The sequence below is a fragment of the Triplophysa dalaica genome, chromosome 12 (genome assembly GCF_015846415.1).
Source record: "Triplophysa dalaica isolate WHDGS20190420 chromosome 12, ASM1584641v1, whole genome shotgun sequence".
NCBI lineage: Eukaryota > Metazoa > Chordata > Actinopteri > Cypriniformes > Nemacheilidae > Triplophysa > Triplophysa dalaica.
In genome coordinates, this window is record NC_079553.1 from 2870819 (window position 1) to 2893683 (window position 22865).

General features: G+C 38.9%; 1 protein-coding gene across 9 annotated transcripts in view; it reads left to right on the plus strand.

The window, feature by feature from the left end:
- Window positions 1-22865, plus strand: part of ptprub (protein tyrosine phosphatase receptor type Ub) — a 184330-nt gene that overhangs the window by 47260 nt on the left and 114205 nt on the right. For all 9 annotated transcript variants that reach the window (XM_056762139.1, XM_056762142.1, XM_056762145.1 and 6 more), the window contains exon 2: window positions 5598-5726. In XM_056762139.1, the coding sequence (XP_056618117.1) occupies window positions 5598-5726 (129 nt within the window). The remainder of the gene's footprint in view (window positions 1-5597; window positions 5727-22865) is intronic.

A 22865-nucleotide genomic window follows, 5' to 3' on the forward strand; every position in this document is an offset into this window, starting at 1 on the left:
TTGAAGAGAGAAAGCAGCACGCGCTATTTTAGATGCGAAATGTGAATCAGGATTTATGTGCATACAATGGAAGTCAATGGGGACAGATGGCTACCAACTTTTTCAGTCATACAGGTTTGGATTGCTGTGAGGCTGAGGAAATAATGGAAGAATTTTAATTCTTGGTTTCGTTCTTGGGTCGTTGACTCACGGAGTCACTCAAATCGATTCAGTGTAATTTGCGAATGAATCTTTCGCATCAGTTTTGTGACCTGCTTCAACCAATTCATCGATCCAACTGAAAGATCCATTCCTTACCGATTCATTTCTCAGAGCTTACTAGACACCGCCGTTCAATTAGATGTAAATCAAAGGGCGGGTGCTCTTAGAGCGAGGAATAGAAACGGCAATTAATTTTGAATACTGTAAATGACTTAAAAGAATTATCTCAACGAGAGGCCAACATGTTTGCCTGTTAATGACAACAAATCTTTCACACGTTTTTTGAACCGCAGAGGTCTGTTGTGTGAGGGCAGCTGCTCCTGTAAATCCTTGGTGTGAAATGAAGGGCCGTGGGAGGCTTTTAATGAACATGGGATTCAGTGGCGAGGCGTAAACGCTTGCGTGTCTTTGATTATGTTTGCTTGAGAGAGGGACACATGGTGCGGGGGCTGCGATGTGAGCCAATTATATTATGGTCAGATTTGCATATCTAGAGTTTTTTTTGCAAAATACTTCCTGGAGTGTAGCATTTTGTAGATCTAGTTTAGAACGAAATTTTACTAAATGTAAGAGATTATCTTTTTCCGGACATTATACCTGACTGGGAGATCAAGAAGCGGACGGGTCTTGTATCACCCAAAAGGGTTCGTTTTGGAGAAAAGTGACTTCATTACTTTCCATTCTCTTGTTGAAGAGTTGATTCGAAGTAAAAAGTGAATAAAGTTCGGCATCGTTCAGTACGAAAAGAAAGCAATTGTATGTTTTTCACGTCCAGGGATTTCTTCCCAGCGGTGACTCTGAACCTCTCAATTAAAAGACCAGGTGCCGAGGAAAGTCACAAACCTCACGAGAACCCAAGACGAGAATCTCATTTATGAGGAAAAAAGTCTCCCAGGAAACAAGTAGAAGTTCAGATGGAATGCACATTTCAAAGTGGGACACACTTTAAATATCTCTTGGCAAGGTAGTGCTAACCTGCAAGCATTGTTAAACAAATTGCTTCTCTCTACCATTACTGCTCTAGATAAATCTGATTTATTCCTCTGACAACATCCTATTTGTCTTGTCCCTACTCTCCCTGTCGCAGAGCCCTTCGTGGCTAGCTCGAAGTTGCGATATTTGGTGGTTCTTAAATCTGTACGGTTTGTAACCGATCCATGGCATTAGATTTAGTTCTTTGATCTGTATCTTTGCTTCTGGGCTTCAATGTCTGTTTGATGCTATACCACTGCTTACTCAAGCAGAATTTCATTTAGTAGCTTTCAAAATATTTGTTTCCCTATGTTGATTAATTAAGCAATAAGGAATGAAGGCCGTGCGGTCTTGTAGGTGTACTTAAAGCTGAAGGGCTTTATGCACACAACGGATTGCCTGCGACCCTTTCAGCATTGGCTATATTCACTAAATCATGACCTTGGGTGCCATAGTTAGATATTTATAAAACAATATTTTATTATAATTTATTATGTGCCATCTTTTCATTCCAAGGTATACTGTAAACCCTCAGAAAATGTGTTCATTATGGGTGTTGTGCATTTATATACAAGGAAATCAGACGGAAAAATTACTAGTTTTGTAGTGAGCATTTTATCCTAATCCTAACAATTATTATTATATTATTATCTTCATAACCTTTAACATGTTTTTAACAACAAAATTTTAAATGTAGTCCCGCTCTGCAGTAACTATTTCAGATGATGTCAGTTTGACAACTTGGACAGAACAAGCTCTTTATGCACTTGCTCAGTAAATGATTGTTGTTTATGTTAAACTTGGTAGTTCACCCAAAAATGAAATTTCTTTCATTATTTGCTCTCTTTCATGTCATCTCGGACCTGTATGATTTTCACAAAAGAAGATATCTTGAAGACTGTTGTTGGGCAAACAATGGCAGTACCCATCTTCAACATTCTTCAAATATCTTCTTTTGTGAAAATCATACAGGTTTGACATCACAAGAGGGTGAGTAAAGGATAAAAGAATCTTTTTTGGGGGAGCTAGCCTTTTAAAGATGTTACAAGTTGCAGCTTTACACCACCGGAACATTTACGGATGCATAGGCAATTTTGGAGAGGCTAACAATATATCAAGCTAGTACATTTACATTTAGTCATTTAGTAGACGCCTTTATCCAAATCGACTTACAGGTGGGGTAAGCACCTGTATTATTAGCATAGTAGTATTGAGCATAAGATCCCACCTTCCCTTTTGAGTGGTCTGCAAAGCCACAATGGTGGAAGATTGCCTGCGGAACATTATTGACAGACAAGGCGAACATCCTGATTGTTGAACATTTTATAGTCCTGCACCTTCCACAGACGTTATTTATTCGTATAAATGTGTATAAATATAGTTTGACCACTTTACTTAGCGATTGCTATCAGGATGTGAAAATACACTAACCACCATTAAAACAAAATGTTTCTCGGAAGAATTGGCTAGCTGGCATTAAAGCAAATTGGGTATTCGCTTCACAAAAGAATATCAATTATACTCACAATTAATACACTTTAAGAACAAATTATGTATATGCAAAACCAAGCGGTGCATTGGTTAATAGAACATCCCCAGAAAAAAATACATGAAAGCAGAGATGAATCAGTCTTATATATGTATTGATAGCCCGACTGCAGTAGGCTTCAACGGAATGTCCTTAGAGACCTCAGACAGACCATTCTTCAAAATGTTAATGAAGGCTAATAACACACTGACTCTCAAAAGGGAACTTGTTCACATTAATAAACAAAACAAGCGGATGGGTTTGCGCACACAAAAGCCTTCCTGGTCCAGCCAGGGGGCTTTAAACCCTGGCCTTGGCTCAGGCCTGATGTTTTCTCTGTTTTCTATGCCAAATTATATTGTAATTATTTGTTGGAGACTGTCATGACAGTGGGCTCGGGAGCGGGTGGGCTCTGCGTTTTTGCCGTGCAGTTGTGATGGTAACTCGCTTGTGCATGGATTTTAGAAGATGTTTACCAATGGAGAGAAAAGCTGGGCTCTTCGTGTCTCACTCTGGATCTCTTGAGAACGTCTCGAAAGTCTTTTCTCTGGTAGGAGAGGAGCATTTGACCAAATTAGGTCTTAGTTTGTCAGCTTTGGTATTTTTTGCTGCCTTTATAGAAACGGATCTCTATTCTGCACGATGAGGAAATGGTGTAATTTAAACCTCTTGGGACAGATTCTTTCCTTTCTTCTGGATGTGCCTGCTGGCATTACTGATGTGAGTGACAGGGATGGGAATCAGAACTAAACGATTTGGGGGGTTCAAATGGGACTCCACTTTTTGGGTTCCTGTATGCTAAATATACAAAAACAAAAGAATAAAAATAAATTAAGTGAAAAAGTCATTTTCTGTATGTTTTGTATTTATTTTGATGGATTTTTACATATGTCGCATATTTATTGTGTTAAGGTGGCAAGTGCAAAAAATACACAAAAATCAGTTATTATGCAAAACATAAAAATCTTTATTTTCCAGATTTGCAATTGTAATAAATTTTTTTTATATTTGAGATGCTGGGTATGATTTTTTTTCCTCCAAAAATTTTGAAAACCTAATATTTTAAATATTGTTTAATATTGTGTCTCTCTCTCAAAACCTTTTATTTAGACTAGCTGTGTAGTAAACACTGTAGAAGTGTTTTGGGAAAGTAGCCTGAACACGTCATCAGAAGAATGCAAGTACAAAACATTCCGTATTTAATATTCCACAAAGAAACTGACGCTTTTGAAATGAAATGCCAGAAGCAGCCCGAAAGTTGTACCAGATGTACATCATTCCCGTTTGGCCTTAGTAGAGACATGCCCAGAGGGGGCAGTAATGAGGCAGTCAGCTATGAGGGTCACCTTGATGGCATAGTTATTGTCACGGCTGCTGCCAGCGTGGCCTCTCCTCTCTGCCCTCTTCAGCTTTGAGCTGGCACAAATCAGCAGCACGTGACTGGGATTAGCCCACTGCCCACTACTGCCTGCTCTTTCTCACCCTGTGAGGCTAATGTGAGGGAGCGCAGCAGATGTGGTGAGGTGCGCGGGCCGTAGCGCATTAAGCCGCTGCCCCGGGTCATGAATGTGTTGCGTATTAAATGTAATTTGGAGCTTAAATTAGTTGCAGGCTCAGTTTAAGAAGTCTCTGGGGGATTAGAATAATGGTTTGGAATTAAAAGCTCAGAGAGCTGGTTGGCCCCAAGCATGACCTAACAGGAAGCCTTGAAATGTACAGTTTGTGACCTTTCGTCAATTGCTTTTGGAAAAAAATTTGAGTTGACTTGTGTAGTGGTCTATTTAATTTTTTCTTCAACCAATGATATGTATTGAGTTAGAGTGTACTATATTGGAAGAAAATTCCTACAATAAATAATGCAATATGCGATATGTGATGTGATATAATGCTTATGGTTTTATAAAATAAATTTGAATGAAAATATTTTGAATCTAAAAGTTATACACATTCTTTCTGGAATAGAAAGCATCTCTCTCTCTCTGTCCAATTTCGTGCTATCTGTATCAACCTTAAACTTAGGTAGCCTATTATCATAATCTAGTTATTGCAAAATATTGCGATATGCAAATATGCAGACAGTGGGATGATCTTATTGTATTAATTATATATGATACAGCTTATATTCACCATTTTGCAAGATGTAAACGTTCATCCAGAATCATTTGAATTTTCAGTCTTTTGAACACTACACAAACGTTTCAGCAAAATCAAACCAATAGAACATTTACTTACTTGATTGAAATGTTAAAGTAACCTCTTTAAGACTTGATTTTATGTGTAAAATTAAATAAGTAAAGAAAACTAAAACAGGAAGTGCTTCTATTGTTTACGTCTTGGAAAATGGTCTGCCAATTGTGAAAATCTCAAAATAGCGTTAGCATTTAGCTAATAAATTAGCAATTATCTATAAATGTGTGTGGTTTGCTTGACATCATAATCACATCAAGAGTTAAGTTAATACAATAAAATGTGTCATTTGAGTTAATAATAAGATGTTGATGAAGTGGTTATATTGGATGTGGGAGTGATGTCTGGCACCTTTTTCCTTCTGCAGAGACAGAAATGAGATCATAGGGGATTGCATGATGAAACACAGCCGCAAATAACACACTGCTGCTTAATTAGAGGGCTTTCAGGCCAGGGGGTCTCAATACGTCTGCCTGCAGCCATATAAACCTCCCGAGAGAGACTAGGAGTCAGACTTATTGTCGGCTAATGTACGTTTTGGTGTCAACAATTTGAGGATCAAATGCCGCCCAAATGACATATTCTCACCCTGAAGCCTTTTCTGAAGGGCCTGTATGCTTGAAATAATTCATGAACATGTAGGCTGAAATCCCCCAAGCCACATAAGGGGATGACGGACACAAATAAAACTCTTTTTCTCTTCCAACAGCGGGCTGTACGTTCGACGATGATGCGGACCCCAGCCTCTGCGAGTTCAGCCAAGGGGATGAGGATGATTTTGATTGGCAGCTGTACCGCACCCACTCCTCGCCATACCCCTCTTCTGATCTCCTGCGCGGTAAGCTCGGCTCATTCTCATTCCAAAGGTTTATTTCACACTGAGTCGCAAACCATTTCACACCGTGTGCCCGTCCAACCAGGATGCCCCCCGACCGGGCTCATCAGTGCGGAGGTTGAAATGACGGCCCCCAACACGGCATGCTCTCTTTTTGTCCTTGCGCTCTTTTTTTACTTGTAGTTTTGTAAAATTTAAGCAAAGTTTCATACAGTTCAGAGGAAAATGTGCAGATATTATTAATGATTGATCAAAGCTATGAACATTTTCTGACTACCGGTTTTTGAATTTATATATAGAAAATGGGGAACCAAAGGGATAAATTGATGCATGAAGTTATTAAACATTTTCATGTTTACTCACACTCATACCATTCCAAACTTTTATGACTTAAATTCAAAAGAAGAAAGGTATTTTAAAGATATTTTAAACAACGTTAATAAACAAAAAAAACTTGACATTTACATTTAGTCATTTAGCAGACGCTTTTATCCAAAGCGACTTACAAGTTGGGTAGATAATGGAAGCAATTTCTCAGTACATCTTCTTTAGTGTTCTACAGAAGAAAGAGTCAAGGTTTTGAACAACATGAGATTGAATACATGATGACAGAAGTTTAATGATTAGGGTCAATCTTTCTTTAATAGAATTCAAAGGATGCCTTGTTGGTACAGAGAGGTGTAGAGAGACTCGTTTATAAGTACGCATCAGTAGGTCTCCTCTCAGGTTCCTTTTCCGATGTCTTATTTTGTCCAAGCCAAGACTTGAACCGTGTTTAGACAGTTGCTCCTGCCTGTAATAAATCAGTCCCGACAATCAATGGGTCTTCCTTTGAAACGTAGCCCATCCCAAATGGGAAGTGTCAGAAAGATGTGCATGACCTGCTGGGAAGGGCCTTTTATTGAGAGCCATTGTGAATCGAGATCAAAACAAGCAGAAGGAGACAATATCCTGGAGAACAGGTAATTGGACGCATGAATTGTAGGGATGTCAATGCAAAGAAAGATAGGACACAGATGAGACAGGTAGAAACTGGGTAAGGTTCTCAAAAGACAGACAAAACACAGGGGAGCTGCACAGAAACACAGATCTCAGGGGAATGCGAGCCAAGCTCTACACAAGTCTGTATGGAAGGTCAAAGAGACAATTGCAGAGGGGGGCGGCTGTCTTTGAGGAGACAGAAAGCACTACTTTTTTGGAGCTCTTTGAGAATATAGGAACATATATGTATGCACTCTCACTCCCCAAAACATACACATTCGTTGTCAATTTTATGTGTTTAAAAAGGCTAGATATGGAAATCAAAAACATTTTTTTGGGGACACCAGTGGCCATTAAGGGAACTGCAACCAGCAACTACTAAACCCAGAAACTACAGAAATGCAGCGACCATCGGTGGCTGCTCGTAAAACACCATGCATACAGATCAGATCCTTTGGATTGAAAGTTGAGTAATGTTTATGTAAAAAAATGAATGCATGAAAAATCTTACATATGCACCCTTTAAAGTAACAGTTCACCCAAAAATGAATGATAGTTCATATCAAACCTGTGAGGCTTTCTGTCTTTTTCAGAAAACAAAAGAAGATATTTTGAAGAATGTTTGTAACCGAACAACGCTGGTACCCATTCACTTGCATTGGTTCTGTGTACATACAAAAGAAGTTAATAGGTACAGCTGTTGTTCGGTGATCGACATTCTTCAAAATATCTTCTTTTGTGTTTTGCAAAAGTTAATGAGTCAAACAGGTTTGAAATGACAAGAAGGTAAATGATGACAGATTTTTTTGGATCTTTAGGAGAACTATCCCTTTAATGACACTTTTCTTGAAGCATGTATGTATAATGCATTATAAAAGTAATTTTAAAGCATTGTAATGCACCTTTTAATTCATTGTAATGTATAATAAATAATTGTTATTACAGTTCATACATTATATAGACTACACATTTTAAATTGGTTATACTACATATAATGCATTACAACACACATAATGAAGAATTATAATGCATTTTACCCTTTAATAACTCTTTATAATGCATTATGCATACATGCTTCAAGGAAAGTGTTACCAAAATACTTCAAAGATTTAAAAAGTAACAAAAATTTATCAGAAGCACCTTGAAGCTAAAATAAAATCCAAAGCAAATGCAGAGTAAATAAAATGACAATCAAGAGATTAAATCATCTCATTGTAAATGTATGAATGAGTCATTAGAAGCAGTAAGTAGGATGGAATCCTCCACAGTACATCATAATCAGCATTTTAATCACATGCATTTTAATCACATGCAGAACCTAGACAGTTTACCCGCAGTCTCAGGCGCTGTGCAGTCATTAATACATCTCCCTCTGGCTTTAATTAAAGCTGACTGTCTGTCGTGTGACATTCACGTTGCTCTGAGACCGACAGATGAGTCTAGGCATGCAAAGTTTAAATGATGTCACACCTCAAAAACACAGTGGGAAACTGTTTAAATGTTGAATGTAAACACATTGTCATCACACTATACACAGTATATATCTATCTGTCTATAAATCTGTCCGTCTGTTTGCATGTGTGTCAGAAACCTTAAAATCCTTGACCTCTTGACAATAAGACTTTGTTCAAAACTAGTACCTTTCCTTGCAAATGATTTTGATCGTCATAGCATGGGGTGCATTGTTATTGGGGAAACTAGGTCAGAACCTGCCACGTTTGGTGTGCTCAGTGGTTAAATAGCTCCGTTCATGTTGTTTCTGTCTTGAAGTGCGCTGCAAACATCGGCTCGCACATCCTAAACTGGGCCAGCTGATGTTTGTGCAAACTTACATATTAGACCAATCCTGTCCCTGTCCTCCACCTTAAAGGCCCTGTATGTAATCTTTTAGAGGATCTTTTGTCAGAAACGCAATGTTATATACAGAACAATGTGTTCAGAGGTGTATAAAGACCTGAAGCGTTATGTTTTATTACCTACAATGAGCCATTTCTATCTTCATACACCGCTGGTCCCCTTGCATGGAAATCGCCAGGTTGTTTCTACAGTAGCCCTAAACGGACAAACTGCTGTACAGAGCTTGATTCATAGATACGTTATCTACTTCTGCAAAGAAGCAGAAATGTGACGACATCTTAGTTCTGTGGAAGCCACCGTTGTGCTTTGAAAGGGAGGGGTGGAGTGAGCCATTGGTTGCAATTTGCATCCTCACAGCTAGATGCCGTTAAATTTCATATGCTGGACTTTTAAGATGGACTTTTCAGCCATATTAAGGTCTATAGCTCTTCTTTGAATAATATTTAAATAATTCAGAAAATTTACAGCGCTATACGATAGTACTTTGCATTTGCTTATAACATAAACTCCTATAACGTCTGTGGATTAATTGCTTAACTTGAGGCATTTTAATTTGTATCTTAAATGCTGGAGACATAGAAGATTTGCTACATGAGCAGTTGTCAAATATATACATAATGTGTTATAGAGAAGAAACATGTAAGTGTTGTGGATAAAGTTATGAAAGTAAGTTGTTTTCCGAGACGTTGTTAGCAAATGTGTCAGTTACAGTGACAGATGTTTTCTATCGATGTTGTTTGTATTCATTTACTTTTGCAAGGATTATTCACAGTAAGCCTTAAAGCAATGTTTCTGGACTGTTTTTGCATCAGAGCACAGATTTCACATTCAATGTAAAGTGTTGCCCGACCTCTCCAATTCACACATCCTTGATCACATTTTAACGTCAGCATCAAGAGATACAGAGTTTAAAACAATTACACGTCTAGTCTCAATCTTGCAGACTAGAGATCAGACATGTGATGCATTTTTAGGTTGTGATTCCCCAGCTCTCATAACCAAGATCAGTAATATGCATGTCATAATAAAGTTATCAGCCAGCCGGTGTGTCACTTCACAGCCAGTTATCGAATTGTACAGTCGAGACACAATTTTGAGGTCCGACGGCGTGAACATTCATTTGCAAGGTAATTATTTCTTTATCGTATTGTTTGCTGGAAATAAATCACACTACAACGCCTGGGCATGTTCATGCTTCACGGTGAAATATGCACATTTAAATTCACTGCTTCGGTTATGGCACAGGAAGTGTGCAGCACTTGGTCCTAATTGATCCCTTCTCACCATAATCCAGACATCTGGGTCTGACACAGATCCGCGGTAATCTTCTCACAGGAACTGGGTTCCCACAGATATTAGTGCTAAAGCCAGGCAATTCTCTGGGTCCGTTGTATCTTATTACGTCCCTCCTTAGTCACAGAAGCACAGAGGCGCGCGGCGCAGATCAGAGACCTGTAGGTCTTTATTACCAGCTGCCCTTCACCTTTCTCAAACAGCAGGCTTGCGTCCCATCTGCACATTATCCACACTCTGATGCCCAGGCCTTATTCATCACCGACATGAGAGACCACAGGGGCGCCTGACAGTGGAAGTTGGTGGGGAGACACATCTGGTGGAGTTGTAGGGTCATTATCGGACCTGGCTGGCTTCCCTGAATGATCTAATAAAGTTTCCTGCTCCCTGGTGCCGCTCGCCTCGATACTCCGTCTCTCCATCACAGACTTCTGCTCTGGCACTCCACGCGTACGTATGGAGTTTTTACATTGCGACTATTTGGAAATGGACTAAATGACCTTGTTTTGGGTTTGCATAGAAAGAGTGTTTATCTCAGTATGGTGTCATCATGTTGAGGTCAAATACTTTCCCTCTTAAAGGGATAATTCACCCCAAAATGGAAATTCCCTCATTATATCAACCTCATGTTTTAAAAAATTGTATATGACGCTTACTTCTGTGGAACGCAAAAGAAGATATTTTGAGAAATATTATAGTGGTTTTGTGTCCGTGCAATGGAAGTCAATGAGGGCCAATGTTGTTAGCTAATTAAGTTTTTCAAAATATCGTCTTTTGTTTTCTACAGAAGAAAAAAGGGACATACAGTTTGGAATGACATGAGCCCGAACAAATTATTAAATCATTTTTCTTTTTGGGTGGACTTTCCCTTTAAGCTCTTTTTCTTAGAAGTCAAGATTCAAGAATCATTTCATTTTTTGTTGAACTATCAGTTTCTCATGAAAAATGATCTGCGTTATATGCTGATGTATCAATCAAATGAATTGCAGAGGCTTTTTCAATATCTGCTGATAAAAGCCCCCCAAATACATCTTTCGACATAATTAAATGATTGCTACAGACAAGTAGTTGATTTGACGTCAATTTCATTTTTATTTCCGTATCATTATACACATGCCTATCAATGGCTTAGATTGCATTTCACAATCAGCTTAGAAAGTGATCTATTTTGTGCCCTTTCTGTTTTTTGTATAGTTGTCTGTGCAAACATGCGCTTTATTGATATTTTGGTCTTTGCGGTTACGTTGCGTACCACTTTTTTTGTGCACTCGCACTTTATTGCAGCACTTTATTTTGGGGGTTCATAAATATTGCTTCCTTCTCATTACAAGCGCATTATAAAGACCAATGCAAATAAATGGATACAGGCACCCTGACAATAATGAATTGTCCATTTAACACATTTTAGAAGCACATTGCATGTGACCAAGTGCCAGCTGCAATATAAAATTCCTCATCGAGTGGAAAGCGGAACATTTTCAGAACACCCAAGTTCTGGTGCAAACAGAAAGGGACTACAGCTGTGTTATTCTGAAGGTATGTGTAGACCCATCTGAGGCACAATCTCAGCAGCACCACTCGACCCGGCGCAGTGGATTGATTAATCACGCCTCTCTCGCATTCAATTTTTCCGAAACTTTCAGATTAATGCAATGATTCACTGCTTCTCTTTGAACTTTCATCTGATCTAAAAGGCGTTCGTCTTTTTTAAGCGTCTCAAGCCGGAGTCTCGAGTTATTCATTTTGCACCCCGTAATCGAATCCGCTCACGACAAAGGTCCCAAACAAAGACCTTACCATCCATTTGATTGAAATTCCACCATCAAAGTGTGCATGAGATCAAAGCTCGATGAGTATGGCAGCAAAATAGTCATGTGACCTAGCACATCTTTATATTTGACTAGTGAAGGCAGAATGGAGACGGTTTGATCGGAAAGTTAATTGCAAAGTTTATGTGTGCCGATTGCGAGATATCACATGTATTTTATTTCTCGACACGCACAAACGTGTGTGTTATCTCACCTTTTGTAAAGGTTTTCACTCTTTGGCTGTGCTAAATCCAGGTGAAAAGTTTGACGATTATTATTTATGAACTTGGTATTTACCTCGTGGTTAAGTGTACAAAGAGTGCATTACAAATCTGTCATGCTTGTCCTGGCAGAGATTTGGAGCGTGTGTACAAATTTTGAAGCACTCGAGTAAGATGGAAGGTGAAATGAGGAAGTGAATTACAATATAAATCTTAACAAGCTGCACTAAATTCAATTGTGTGAGAAGACAGATATCGTAAACACTGACACTAGACCGCTTCTCATTCAAGAGAGTTCATATTTACAAAATGTGCTCGGTTAATAAGTAGCGAGATGCGTTTTCACATCAACTGAAAGCTACAATAAAATACAATATATGTCTCTAACCTACAAAGCTGTTTATTTAGGAGACATTAATGTCAAATGAGGTGATGACAAGGATTTAAAGGCTCCCTTTGGAGAACTATAAAATGTAACGTTCTTATTGTAGATCATGTGCCTTTACAATTAGGCAGCTTAATGCTCAAAATTCTGATTTCCAAATATCTGTTGAAGTAAATAAAGGTTTAACTATACAAAATTTGATATATAAAGGAAAGAAAGGATTTTAAAATTCGGTGTGTGACCTCATTGACAGATTGAAGCTTTTACTTTGAGGGTCCCTCCAGCAGCATTAAAATCTAATTGAGATAATCACAATATAAACAAATTGTCTGCCATTTGTCTAATTACAAAGCTATATAGCAAAAAGAAATCGAGCATCAAGGGGGATGTCTGTAGATGCTGAAATGTAATTCACAACTGGGGTTTGATTAAATAATGACATGATTTAATGACACTTAACAGTTAAGATTTAATTACACTTAATTGTGTTTACTTTACGAATGAGGGCATTTATTGATCATAAGTTAAATAAGGTCACATTAAGATTTTTATCTTCTAACAATCTTTACAGTTTGGTTTAGAGATGCATCAAATTGAAAATGATAGGGTTGTTTTCAGTTTTATGGTAGTTTTATATAGTAAATTTATGTTGTAAATATTGTTATTATATATTTATGTTTATATCGTGAATTAGGTTTTATTTTTCTATTTTTAACAATATTTGATGTGCCTCTGTCATTTTATTAGTTATTTGTTTATATTGCTATATAAGTTTAATTTATTTAAGCTTTAGATTTGATGATCTATTGATAGAAATGCAATATGATGTAACTAAAATATAATAAATACAATATAATAAAACATCACAAACATATGTCTTGAGAGGTGTATAAAGACCTTTTTACTTTAGAATGAGCTATTTCTATGTACATAAACTGCAGGTCCCCTTACATGTAATCAGAAGCATTGTTAACCACAATGCAAATGCGTAGGGCCCCGCAAGATTGGGGGCCCCCTCGGTGGCTACAAGGGGTAAAATCATTTGACGCTTGATTTAGACACTCAGATATATACAATGATGCACACGTAGCAAAGTGTTGCTCAAAAATGAAAAAAATGAAAATAAAATACATCTAATACTAATTTTACGAATATAGCAAAACAATGCTATGAAAAGTAGCACGAAAAGAAGAATCTTGCAGCTTTTACTTTCTTACACTTTGGCTTAAAGCAAACTGTATTATGCTTACGTATATTTCGGTATATTACTCTTTTTCATCCCAAAACAAAGAACAGTTATTCTTATAACAAAATGTAGAGAATTTCATGCTGTTATGTGGTTCAACGTAAAATAAATCCAGTTTATATTTTTATGTACATATGTCTCATTGATTCCATGTATGTCAATACTGCTGTTAAATTTAAACAGAAATGTAAGAAAATGTGTGGGAATGTTTTTCCTCTGTAATATGTTCAAATCAAATTGTCCAAACTGTAAGTTTTGATTTAATTTTCTTTGTTCGAAGTTAAAACAGAAATCACCCATGGGGACTTGACATTAAGAAATGAGATGATAGCTTTGCGTCTACTATGCTAATGTTAGCCCCCCAACAACATTCTTGTAATTAACATTATTTTGTGGATAGCGTGCAAGACCTTTCAGAGTAAAGAAGTTTGATAATTGAGATTGAAGCGGCGTGAATGTACGTCCATTGACTCGACAAACAGCTTGTGGTGCTGACACAGGTAATTGCGACTTGGCCATCTTAAAGATGGTTCACACAATCAAAATACTGCTTTCAGTAATGTAATGGTGATAAAGATGGGATAATGTGTGCGTACAATGGTTCTTGCCCAGTGCTGTGTGTTATCCGCAGGCGTAATGGATGCTAATGTTTATGTTGTCACGCTTGCTTAGCTGTTGTGCTTAACAACAGGGGGCTTTGGGAAAACCCCCTTGATGGTGCCTGTGCCACCCTTTATTTCACCTGCTCTCTCATTTTCTGTGTCACTGACATGGAGCCAGCGATGTTGAAAATGGTCTTTCACAGTAGCTCAGAGCTGCACTTAAAGCCATTATAGACGTGGCATTAGATGAGCACTGAGAAATTCGTAATCCACATAAAGGTCTGCCCACGTCTTTCCAGGCTAATTTCCACCTAGTCTCACAGCACGACATGAATTAGCCTGCGACATGACACAAAGACACACTGCGTGAACTAATGCAAGACGTTCATTGTTTAATGTGGAATATACATCGATTATGCTTTTATAGTTTAGGCTCAACATAGAAGAATGTTGAAATTGTAAACTGAGAATCTATTCTCTATCTAAATCTATCTAAAAACTCTTACGTCATTTACTCATGAGGTTGTATGACTTCTAGTGAATTCAAAAGGAGACAAAGATGATGTCCAGACTATAGAAGTGGATGGGGACCTGGAGCCATCAGTCTCCAAAAGAACCATAAAAGTAATTCTTACTACTGATCAACTATTTTCCAAATGTTTCGAGGTTGTGTTGAAAGCTTTGTTCAAGAAAAAGCCTGAAGTTGAAGTTGTTCAATAAAACATTTTCCCTGACGTTTCTCTTTGACACCTGGGTCACCATTCGCTTTCATTGTTTAGCAAAGAGCATCTTGGACACACTGCTATAAATCAATCCCTTTGCATGGCATTTAAAAAGAAGGAATGCTTTTGTAAAGAAGTCAACAACAACCCAACATTTACTTTTGGTGAACTGTTCGTTTAGCTTCAAAGCAAAATGTTTTTATGAAACGCACACCTGCCGACCGTGTGTGCCTCCAATTATGCTGTGACGTTCTATAACTCGACGCAAGCACGATCTTGGATTTAGACTGATTCAAAGGATGGCAGACGCTCCATAAATGGACTGGGTTTCTTTTTGCTGCAGGTGAAGAACGGGGCATATATTAGGAGATGTGCTGACTTGGCTTCATTTCAGCTTTAGAGATGCCGGTGTTTTACTGCCGGGAGGCTGGGTTTTAATCAGGGCTTGAGAAAAGTGCCCTAGGGGATGCTGGAACCATCCGTGGTTGGCGTAGCCGCTGCCTAATGCGTTCAGAGTCAAAGGCATCCGTAAATTCAGTGTCCTCATCCTCATACATCCGCCGACGACGGCATTAGGCCTGAAGGCAAAGCATGTTGTGCATGAACACGTCATCCTTTATCGCAGTATATGGGATGGAGTTTGGAAAATCGCCTTTTATTATCAAGATATTTTAAGCTCAATTTTGTTTGGACGTCGTTCAAAGAAATAAACTTTAGAATGTGCAGAAACGTCTGCCTGACAGTTGTGTGGGTGCGATTAATGATGCGTCACGCCTGCTTACCTGCCTTTAAATGAATAGTTCACCCAAAAATTAAAATCTTGTCATCATTTATTCATCCTCAAGCCATTTTAATATTGGGGTGCACCATCCCTTTAAGATTCACGCATGTCAAGATTTAGTTCCACCATAAAATTTTTGTTGTTATAGATATTATAAAAAATACATCGTAGAGCCCATAGAAAACTAGTAATTAGCTCTCAAGGTATCAGGAAGCCCGTGCCTGGTTACAAACATCATCGTTCCCTCAGCTCCCTTAAAAGTTGTTTGTGTGTCTAAGCTCCCCTTTGGTGACAACAACAACATTGAGAGGAAATAACTCAAATGACGGTCGGTTGGTTATTTCTGTCTCCCGAGACGGAATTGGAGATAAAAAGTGAGACATCCAAGTCAGAAATCCTGGTTAGCTCGTACTGGAACTCTAGGCTTTCTCTCGCAGTCGAAGTCTTTCATCGTTTGGCACGCTCACTTTTTCTCTTATTCGCCTTCGCTGTTCTTCTCAGGTGTGGTCTATTTCGGGAGGAATTACCATGAGAACGGGCATCGCTCGAGACTGGGGCTGTCATTGTTATTGATACGCCGACGCGACCGCTGGGCGGAGCTATTTGCATATAATCACTTTAACTGATATGATAATGAATGTGGTGGGTCTGATGCAAGCAAAAAGGCTCTGAAGATGGATGGCTATTTGAATTGTACTCAATAAGCAATATATTATCCAAGGCACAGAGAAAGAGAGAGAAAGAGAGAGAAAGAGAGAGAAAGAGAGAGAAAGAGAGAGAAAGAGAGAGACAGAGAGAGACAGAGAGAGACAGAGAGAGAAAGAGAGAGTCCTCCCCATGCAGGCTGCAGCCAGCCACACCTGGATGGATTTAACAAGGTCCACCTCGGTTATGTAAGCAGCCCTCACCGTGCTTGTACACGTTTTCTTGTAACCTTAATTGCTTGGCCTTGTTCTCCGAGATCTCTCTTGAGCGAGTTGTGTCTCTCGTCCTTGCCACCATCTGGAGTTTGTTTTTTATTTATGGGGCAGGTAAACGCTCTCACAACTGCTGTTGCGCAGGGTTAGGAAGGGAAGGGCTGTTATTTCTTAATTTAGAGTGGCTTTCAGAAAGCCTAAAATGTTTGTTTAAGCACTCACGCATGAAGACTAGGGCTAATGAAGGTGCTTACTCATAAATCAGAGATAATTAGGCGCAGTTTGTAAATCTTTGGTGTAGCTTTGCAGTAGAACCCAAAAATGGCTGGCCTGCTGTTTAAACACCTAAACTTGTAAAATGCTATAATACGACCGAGAAATTATTCATAAAATTCATTATTATGATCCTGGTACGTTCTTCCATTAATAAACATTTGGGGTTCATTTAATCACCCTCATGTCATCCAAACCAAATAACTCTTCCATGCGGCAGAAAACGAGACTAGATGCAATTACAGCAAATTGAGCGTTTTAAGCTTTCAAATTCTGTCAGGATGCTAAAAGAAAGATGTGCCACAGGATACATTAAAATACATTTTAGGGAACATTAATATAAACAGACACGATGTTTCTGATGCAAACGGTTGCTCCTGCTGTTTGTGTAATTGACTTTCTCTCCTCCACCTTTAACCAGTTCTGCACTCAGTAGTCTGTCGGCATCTTCCCTCAGTGACCTCATTCTCCAAAACAACACGGACATGCTGCTATCATATGAGCAGAGACAGAAACACAACCACCTGCAATTAACCAGAGAGAGAGAGAGAGAGATTGATCTATTATTAGCCATTGTATCGATCGATTTTTCTTTTAGTTTCAGTTTCCTCAGTAAACAATATACTCTGTGGTCGAATTATAAAAATTCAAGGGGGTGGTGTGGCAAAATGTGAGTGTATTATAACTTGTTCAAGTCAACAGGACTTTTATTTTGACGAGACGCCGCAAAGAGCGTTTGGTTAAGTCAGAGCCATTGAGGGAGAGAGTTCTGCCAACGGAAGTCCAAAACGATGGAGCGTCACGTTATTCATGGAGACTTTAGGTAGTTCCAGGAAGTTGATTTTCCAAAAAATGGCTTAGAATGGGTTAAAAGTTTACATCAGTTGGTCTGTTTAGTCGCAGCTCCATACATTAGTAGTACCTTCCGGGAACTATTAAAACTGTGAAAAACTTGTTCAATTGGCGTCAACGGAGTCGAATTTTTTTTGACGGATCGCCGCAAATAGTGTTTGTTTATGTGTTTGTGTCCTCGTGCAGTGAAACGCTGGTGCTGATGGACATCTGTAAAGGCAATTTTCTAAATATCAAGATGTCTTTGCACCCTCAGATTCCAGATATTTAAAAAGTTGTATCTCAGGCAAATATTGTCATATCCTAACAAATCATACATGATTAAAAGCTTATTTATTGAGCTGATAAATAAATTTCAAATTAAAGAGAAAAAGACTGCAATTATATCATATATCACAAATATCATAAATATGGCATAAAATGTCACATTGTCACTCTGTTTCCTTTTTATAAAAAAAACATTTTTATTATGAATTTAGTCTCCTTAAGGTTGCAATTCAACCTTTTTTCGAAGGTTAAGCTCCTCATCTCCCCACCATTAGTTGAATACTTATCCAGGCCCTACTTTGTATCCTATTCATGAAAAGTGCCAATAAAGAAGATAAGAAGTGTAACAGGGTTGAGAAGAGTGAGAGAGTGAGACGGGGGATTAGAGGAAGTCTATAGATACGACACATGGAGGAACACTGGATGATGAGCAGAGAAGACGCTGAGCTGCAAGACAAAAGAGAGGAGAGATAACGCTCCAGAGAGCGAGCGAGTTAGAGAGAGAGAGAGAGAGAGAGAGAGAGCTCTGCTGAAGAAATCAAAGTCTGAAGGATTGGGGAAAGGAAAACTGAACGTAAAGCAAAATATAAAAGTGAAGCAGTAGAAAACATGAAAGTGAATATTTTCAACAATGTGACAAACACGAGCCTTTATGTTAAGAAAACGCTGTGATTGTATTGAGGGGCGAGACTTAGCCGAACTGTCTATTTTTTAAGTCAAAGTTCCTGCGTTTGTGCTGAGACATCAGATTTCTTTCATTCTGTTTATAAGTCGCAGCAAAAGAAAGAAAGGTTGTCTTATGAGGTTCGTTTGATTCAGTTTTTCAGCTGGAACACCGTGCCAAGCAGTCTGGCCCCATTTGAAAATCACTGAATTAACTCTCACGGGTAAAAAAGTTACGCAAAAAGTTTCCGAAACTTTTGCTGACCATAGCTTTAAGCTAGCCTCAAAGTCTAGTGTGATTGCCGCAACGCACACACACAACCCGTGTGGTGTTTTACGTACAGCGGGGCTCTCCGTCAAACACTCCGACTGTCACTACAAATGACTGCTGGGAGTCATCCAGCGGGAGCTGTCTAAAGTGATCTGCTCAGGCTGAAACGCCACTAACACGGGCGCACGTGAACTCGAGCGTGGAATTGTAATAATGCCATGCGTCTAGCTCCAGCCCGACAGCAGCGAGACGTTCACGCGGCATAATGAGAAACATGGTCACGGACGTATGCACTCGTGTTTACAAGCGCACAAATACAGACACACGCACGGTGTATAGTGCTCCTGGAGCGGCAGACAGAGATTTATGAGTTGCATACATCCATTGCAATGCCTGCTGTAATGAAATGTGCATTTACAGAAGGTGCAGCTGCCCTTTTTCATCGTTAACATGCCCTCATGTCATCGCTTTGATTTTCCTTCTCATGGAAATCACAAAAGAAGAAGAACGTCGGGAACATCAGCACTGGTCCCCATTGACTTCCATTATGGACACAAAACCCCATTTCTCAAAATATCATATACAGGTTTTGAGTGACACAAGGGTGAATAAATGTTGTCAGACTTTGGCTTTACCAAAAAGGTTCATTTCTGACATTGCATTCAACATCTCTCTAATCATACATAAGATAGACACAGGCCTTTCCTTACACTCGTTTGGGTCATCCTGTTCATCCATGCACATGCCCTGCTCGCCGTGGGATGAAGACTGACAGCACCAGATTTAGCTCTACACCAGGTCTCTCCTATCTGTACTCCCAGGTCTATTAAACCCAGCCCAGCGCTTTAGGTCTCCAGCGCATGCCCCCAGAGAGAGTGGAACCTCAGTGGCTTCTGTCCTTAATCCAGGGTCAGTTTCCTCTACTACCACCTCAAACTCTCATTAGAGCTTCTGTCCGGGTCTCTTTGGGACTCAGTCGGCCATTCTAGCTGTCTATAGGGTGACCAAAGGACACAAGCTTCTATCAGGGGATGTGATGTGCTAACAAAAATTGATTTTGCCAAATTAGCCGTCCTCGGATCAGTGAAATTACTGCGTTCTTTTGTATTTTGGGGGGAAATAAAAACCTGTAAAAGAAAGAAATTTACTTTAAAAGTATCTTCTTGGAAATAATAGTTGCATTTTTAGACAAATTATGGTTGAAAACCTTCCTCACAGCTTTTTATTTTTGTGTGTTTATACACTAAAAATGTGTTTGGTCAGAAAAAGCGTATTCTGTTGCGTAAATTAGTTTGTAAAAAACATTAATGGGTTAAAAACATCCCAGCAAAGGTCAAATTTATAACCCAACGCTTGGGTTCTACCTTTTTGACCCAATGCTGAGTTTAAAATAATTTTTTTTAGAATGTATGAATATATTCTTCATTTTTTTTTGCCAGCGTGAATACTTAAAAACAGGGGTCTTCGACCAGGGGTCAGCTGTCCATATGGGGTCCGTGGTTGAACTGCATTTTGTTAAAAATGTAAAGGATAGGTACAGAAATATAACAACCATGTTCTCTTTAAGCTGCGCATGTGTGCGGCCGCAGGGACTCATTGAAGCTCCCGCGCATTGCAATTTTAACCTGCATGCATGCAGACAAAAAAATCCATCAGGCAGCGGAAGCAATTTGGAAGAAAGGTTACATCTTCATCATAAAAACCGGTAGGGTTATAATCAGTGCATTCTCTGTCCCACTTCCGATAAATGTATGCATGAAAGGAGTTTCGTGCAAATGAAGTCCATTCTCATATGTTGAAACTGTTAAGCGCTAATTTGACAGCCAAATGACATCACACCGCTTCTGCATTGTAAACTTGGAACGTGTTAAAAAACTATCGTACATGTTTACAACAGAATGCATAAAATCTGCACTAATTTCCTTCGCATCCAGAGACAACCTCTAGAATAGTCTTTGTGCCATATACCAGGGTCAGTCATCTCATTGAAGCCTTGAGGTTCAAATAAATGTTTGATTGTCCATTTCACAGTAAAATGGAAATGTTTGATGCCACAAATCTCTTAAAATAGTCCAGCAATCTGTTTAAAAAAGAAAAAACTGAAAAGTATTTAGCCTATGTGCAACAATAACATAATGGTGCTAATTTACTGTCTTAACATAATAATGCTGTGACAATAAAGGTAGTTTCTATTTAAATAGCTTAATTTACACATTTGTTATAAGGGGTCCCCGAAAAACGTTGAAGAAGACCCCTGCTTTAAAAAGTTAACTTCAAAAGCAAAACACTATTTTTAAGATGAATTCAGTGTATCTTCTAAGAATTTTTATATTATATTTATGTATATTGATTTTATTTACAAACTAATGACCTTGTCATGCAATACTTTGCATCACTTTTATAACGGATTATAACTTAAATCGCATTTTTACTTTCTTTTCCGCATTTTGTTTTCTCGTTTAAGGCATAAACTTAATTTTTTTAATCTGTGCAAGAAATCTTAAAAACAAGAAAACTACTGGGGTAAAACATATTTTAATATTATTAAATATTGAAAGAATGTCTTAATATCATTTGCATGTTAAGGATTTTTTCGTGCACAACATACTGATTAAGAATCGTTTTTCCCCAGTGTAATCTGTGACATCCGGTCATTGTAATTGTATTATCCTGAGATCAACAGAAACCGATATAGGAACACATTCCTCATTACATTACTGCCTTCAGCTGCCTCCCCAGCCTGGTTTTGATTTCTGAGGTGGTAAAGTGGCTGTTTTATCTCTTATGACGATTAGAGCGCACGATAACCAGGATTTATTGGCCCAACAAGGATAACAATTCATTACCAGGAAAGGACTGTTGTAATCCTATTTCCACAGGCCATAATTGGGTGTAAAACCCACCATCCACCACCCCAGCTCACCCACCGTTGACACAGCCGCCACCCAACCCAACATCCGCCGGTGCTCCACCTACCTTGAAGAGTGCATTCAAGAAGCTTAAGATAATCCTTATGTATCGTGTGTTTGTGCGTGCTGAGACTGAGACTTTTGGGAGTAGATGCACACGCTTTAGTCTCGTACTGCAGCGAGTCTCGGTTTGCGAGGCTTAAAACAGGCTCACCAGTTCAAAGACTTTGCCTTAATGTTGCCGTTCTCCGCCTCGCCTTTTACTCTTCCCCTGTCTTTCTCCGTGCGTCAACCCACAAGCAATCTCTCCTCCACCATCTGTGTGTTCAGAAAAGAACAGCTCTTAACACAAGCAAGAATGGGCTGCTACATGATTACACGCAGGAACGAGCCAGTCATTATTCACAGAAAGAAGATGCAGTTTTCATAGTTAACAGACGGAGGAAGGTAATATCCTGTTCTTTTCTTGTCAATCCACCTTGTCTGCAGTGAGCCAATGATTTATCAGATGACAGCCAGACAATAGATCCATATTCAGCATCTGCTAATAAGTGCTTTGACACAGCAGTCTACAAGACAAACAACACTGAAAGACGTTTTTTAGTGTAATTTTCGAATTAACAAATTTCATTAAACTGTTTTTCGAGTAAAGATAACCATTAAGTGTTGAACAAGTTTATTCGGTGCAATCCTCCCCATCCTAAGCCAACCTAAGTCATACCTAGATCCTTATCCTAAAAACCCAGTAAGGCCGGATTCACATTTTACGTCGTTTGGCGCTTATTCGTTATTTTAAATGCGTCAGGCGCGGAAAATACGGGGCAACGCGCATGCGGTGTGACGCTCTCTATTTTGAATATATATAAACTTTTCAGAAAGGCGCAAGTGCACCGCAGGTCATGTGACAAGAACCAACCAGCCAATTTAGACAAGCTCAATGAAAATGGAGACACAGACGATCGCAGCATAACTAAATCTTATAGCAGAGCTTTTCAGTGCACATAATCCATACATCCTTTGTTTTTACCTTCTTGTCTCAACAACTAGCCGGGAGAGCGCAAAGTCCAGGAGCTTTGGAAAAAAGGAGAACACAG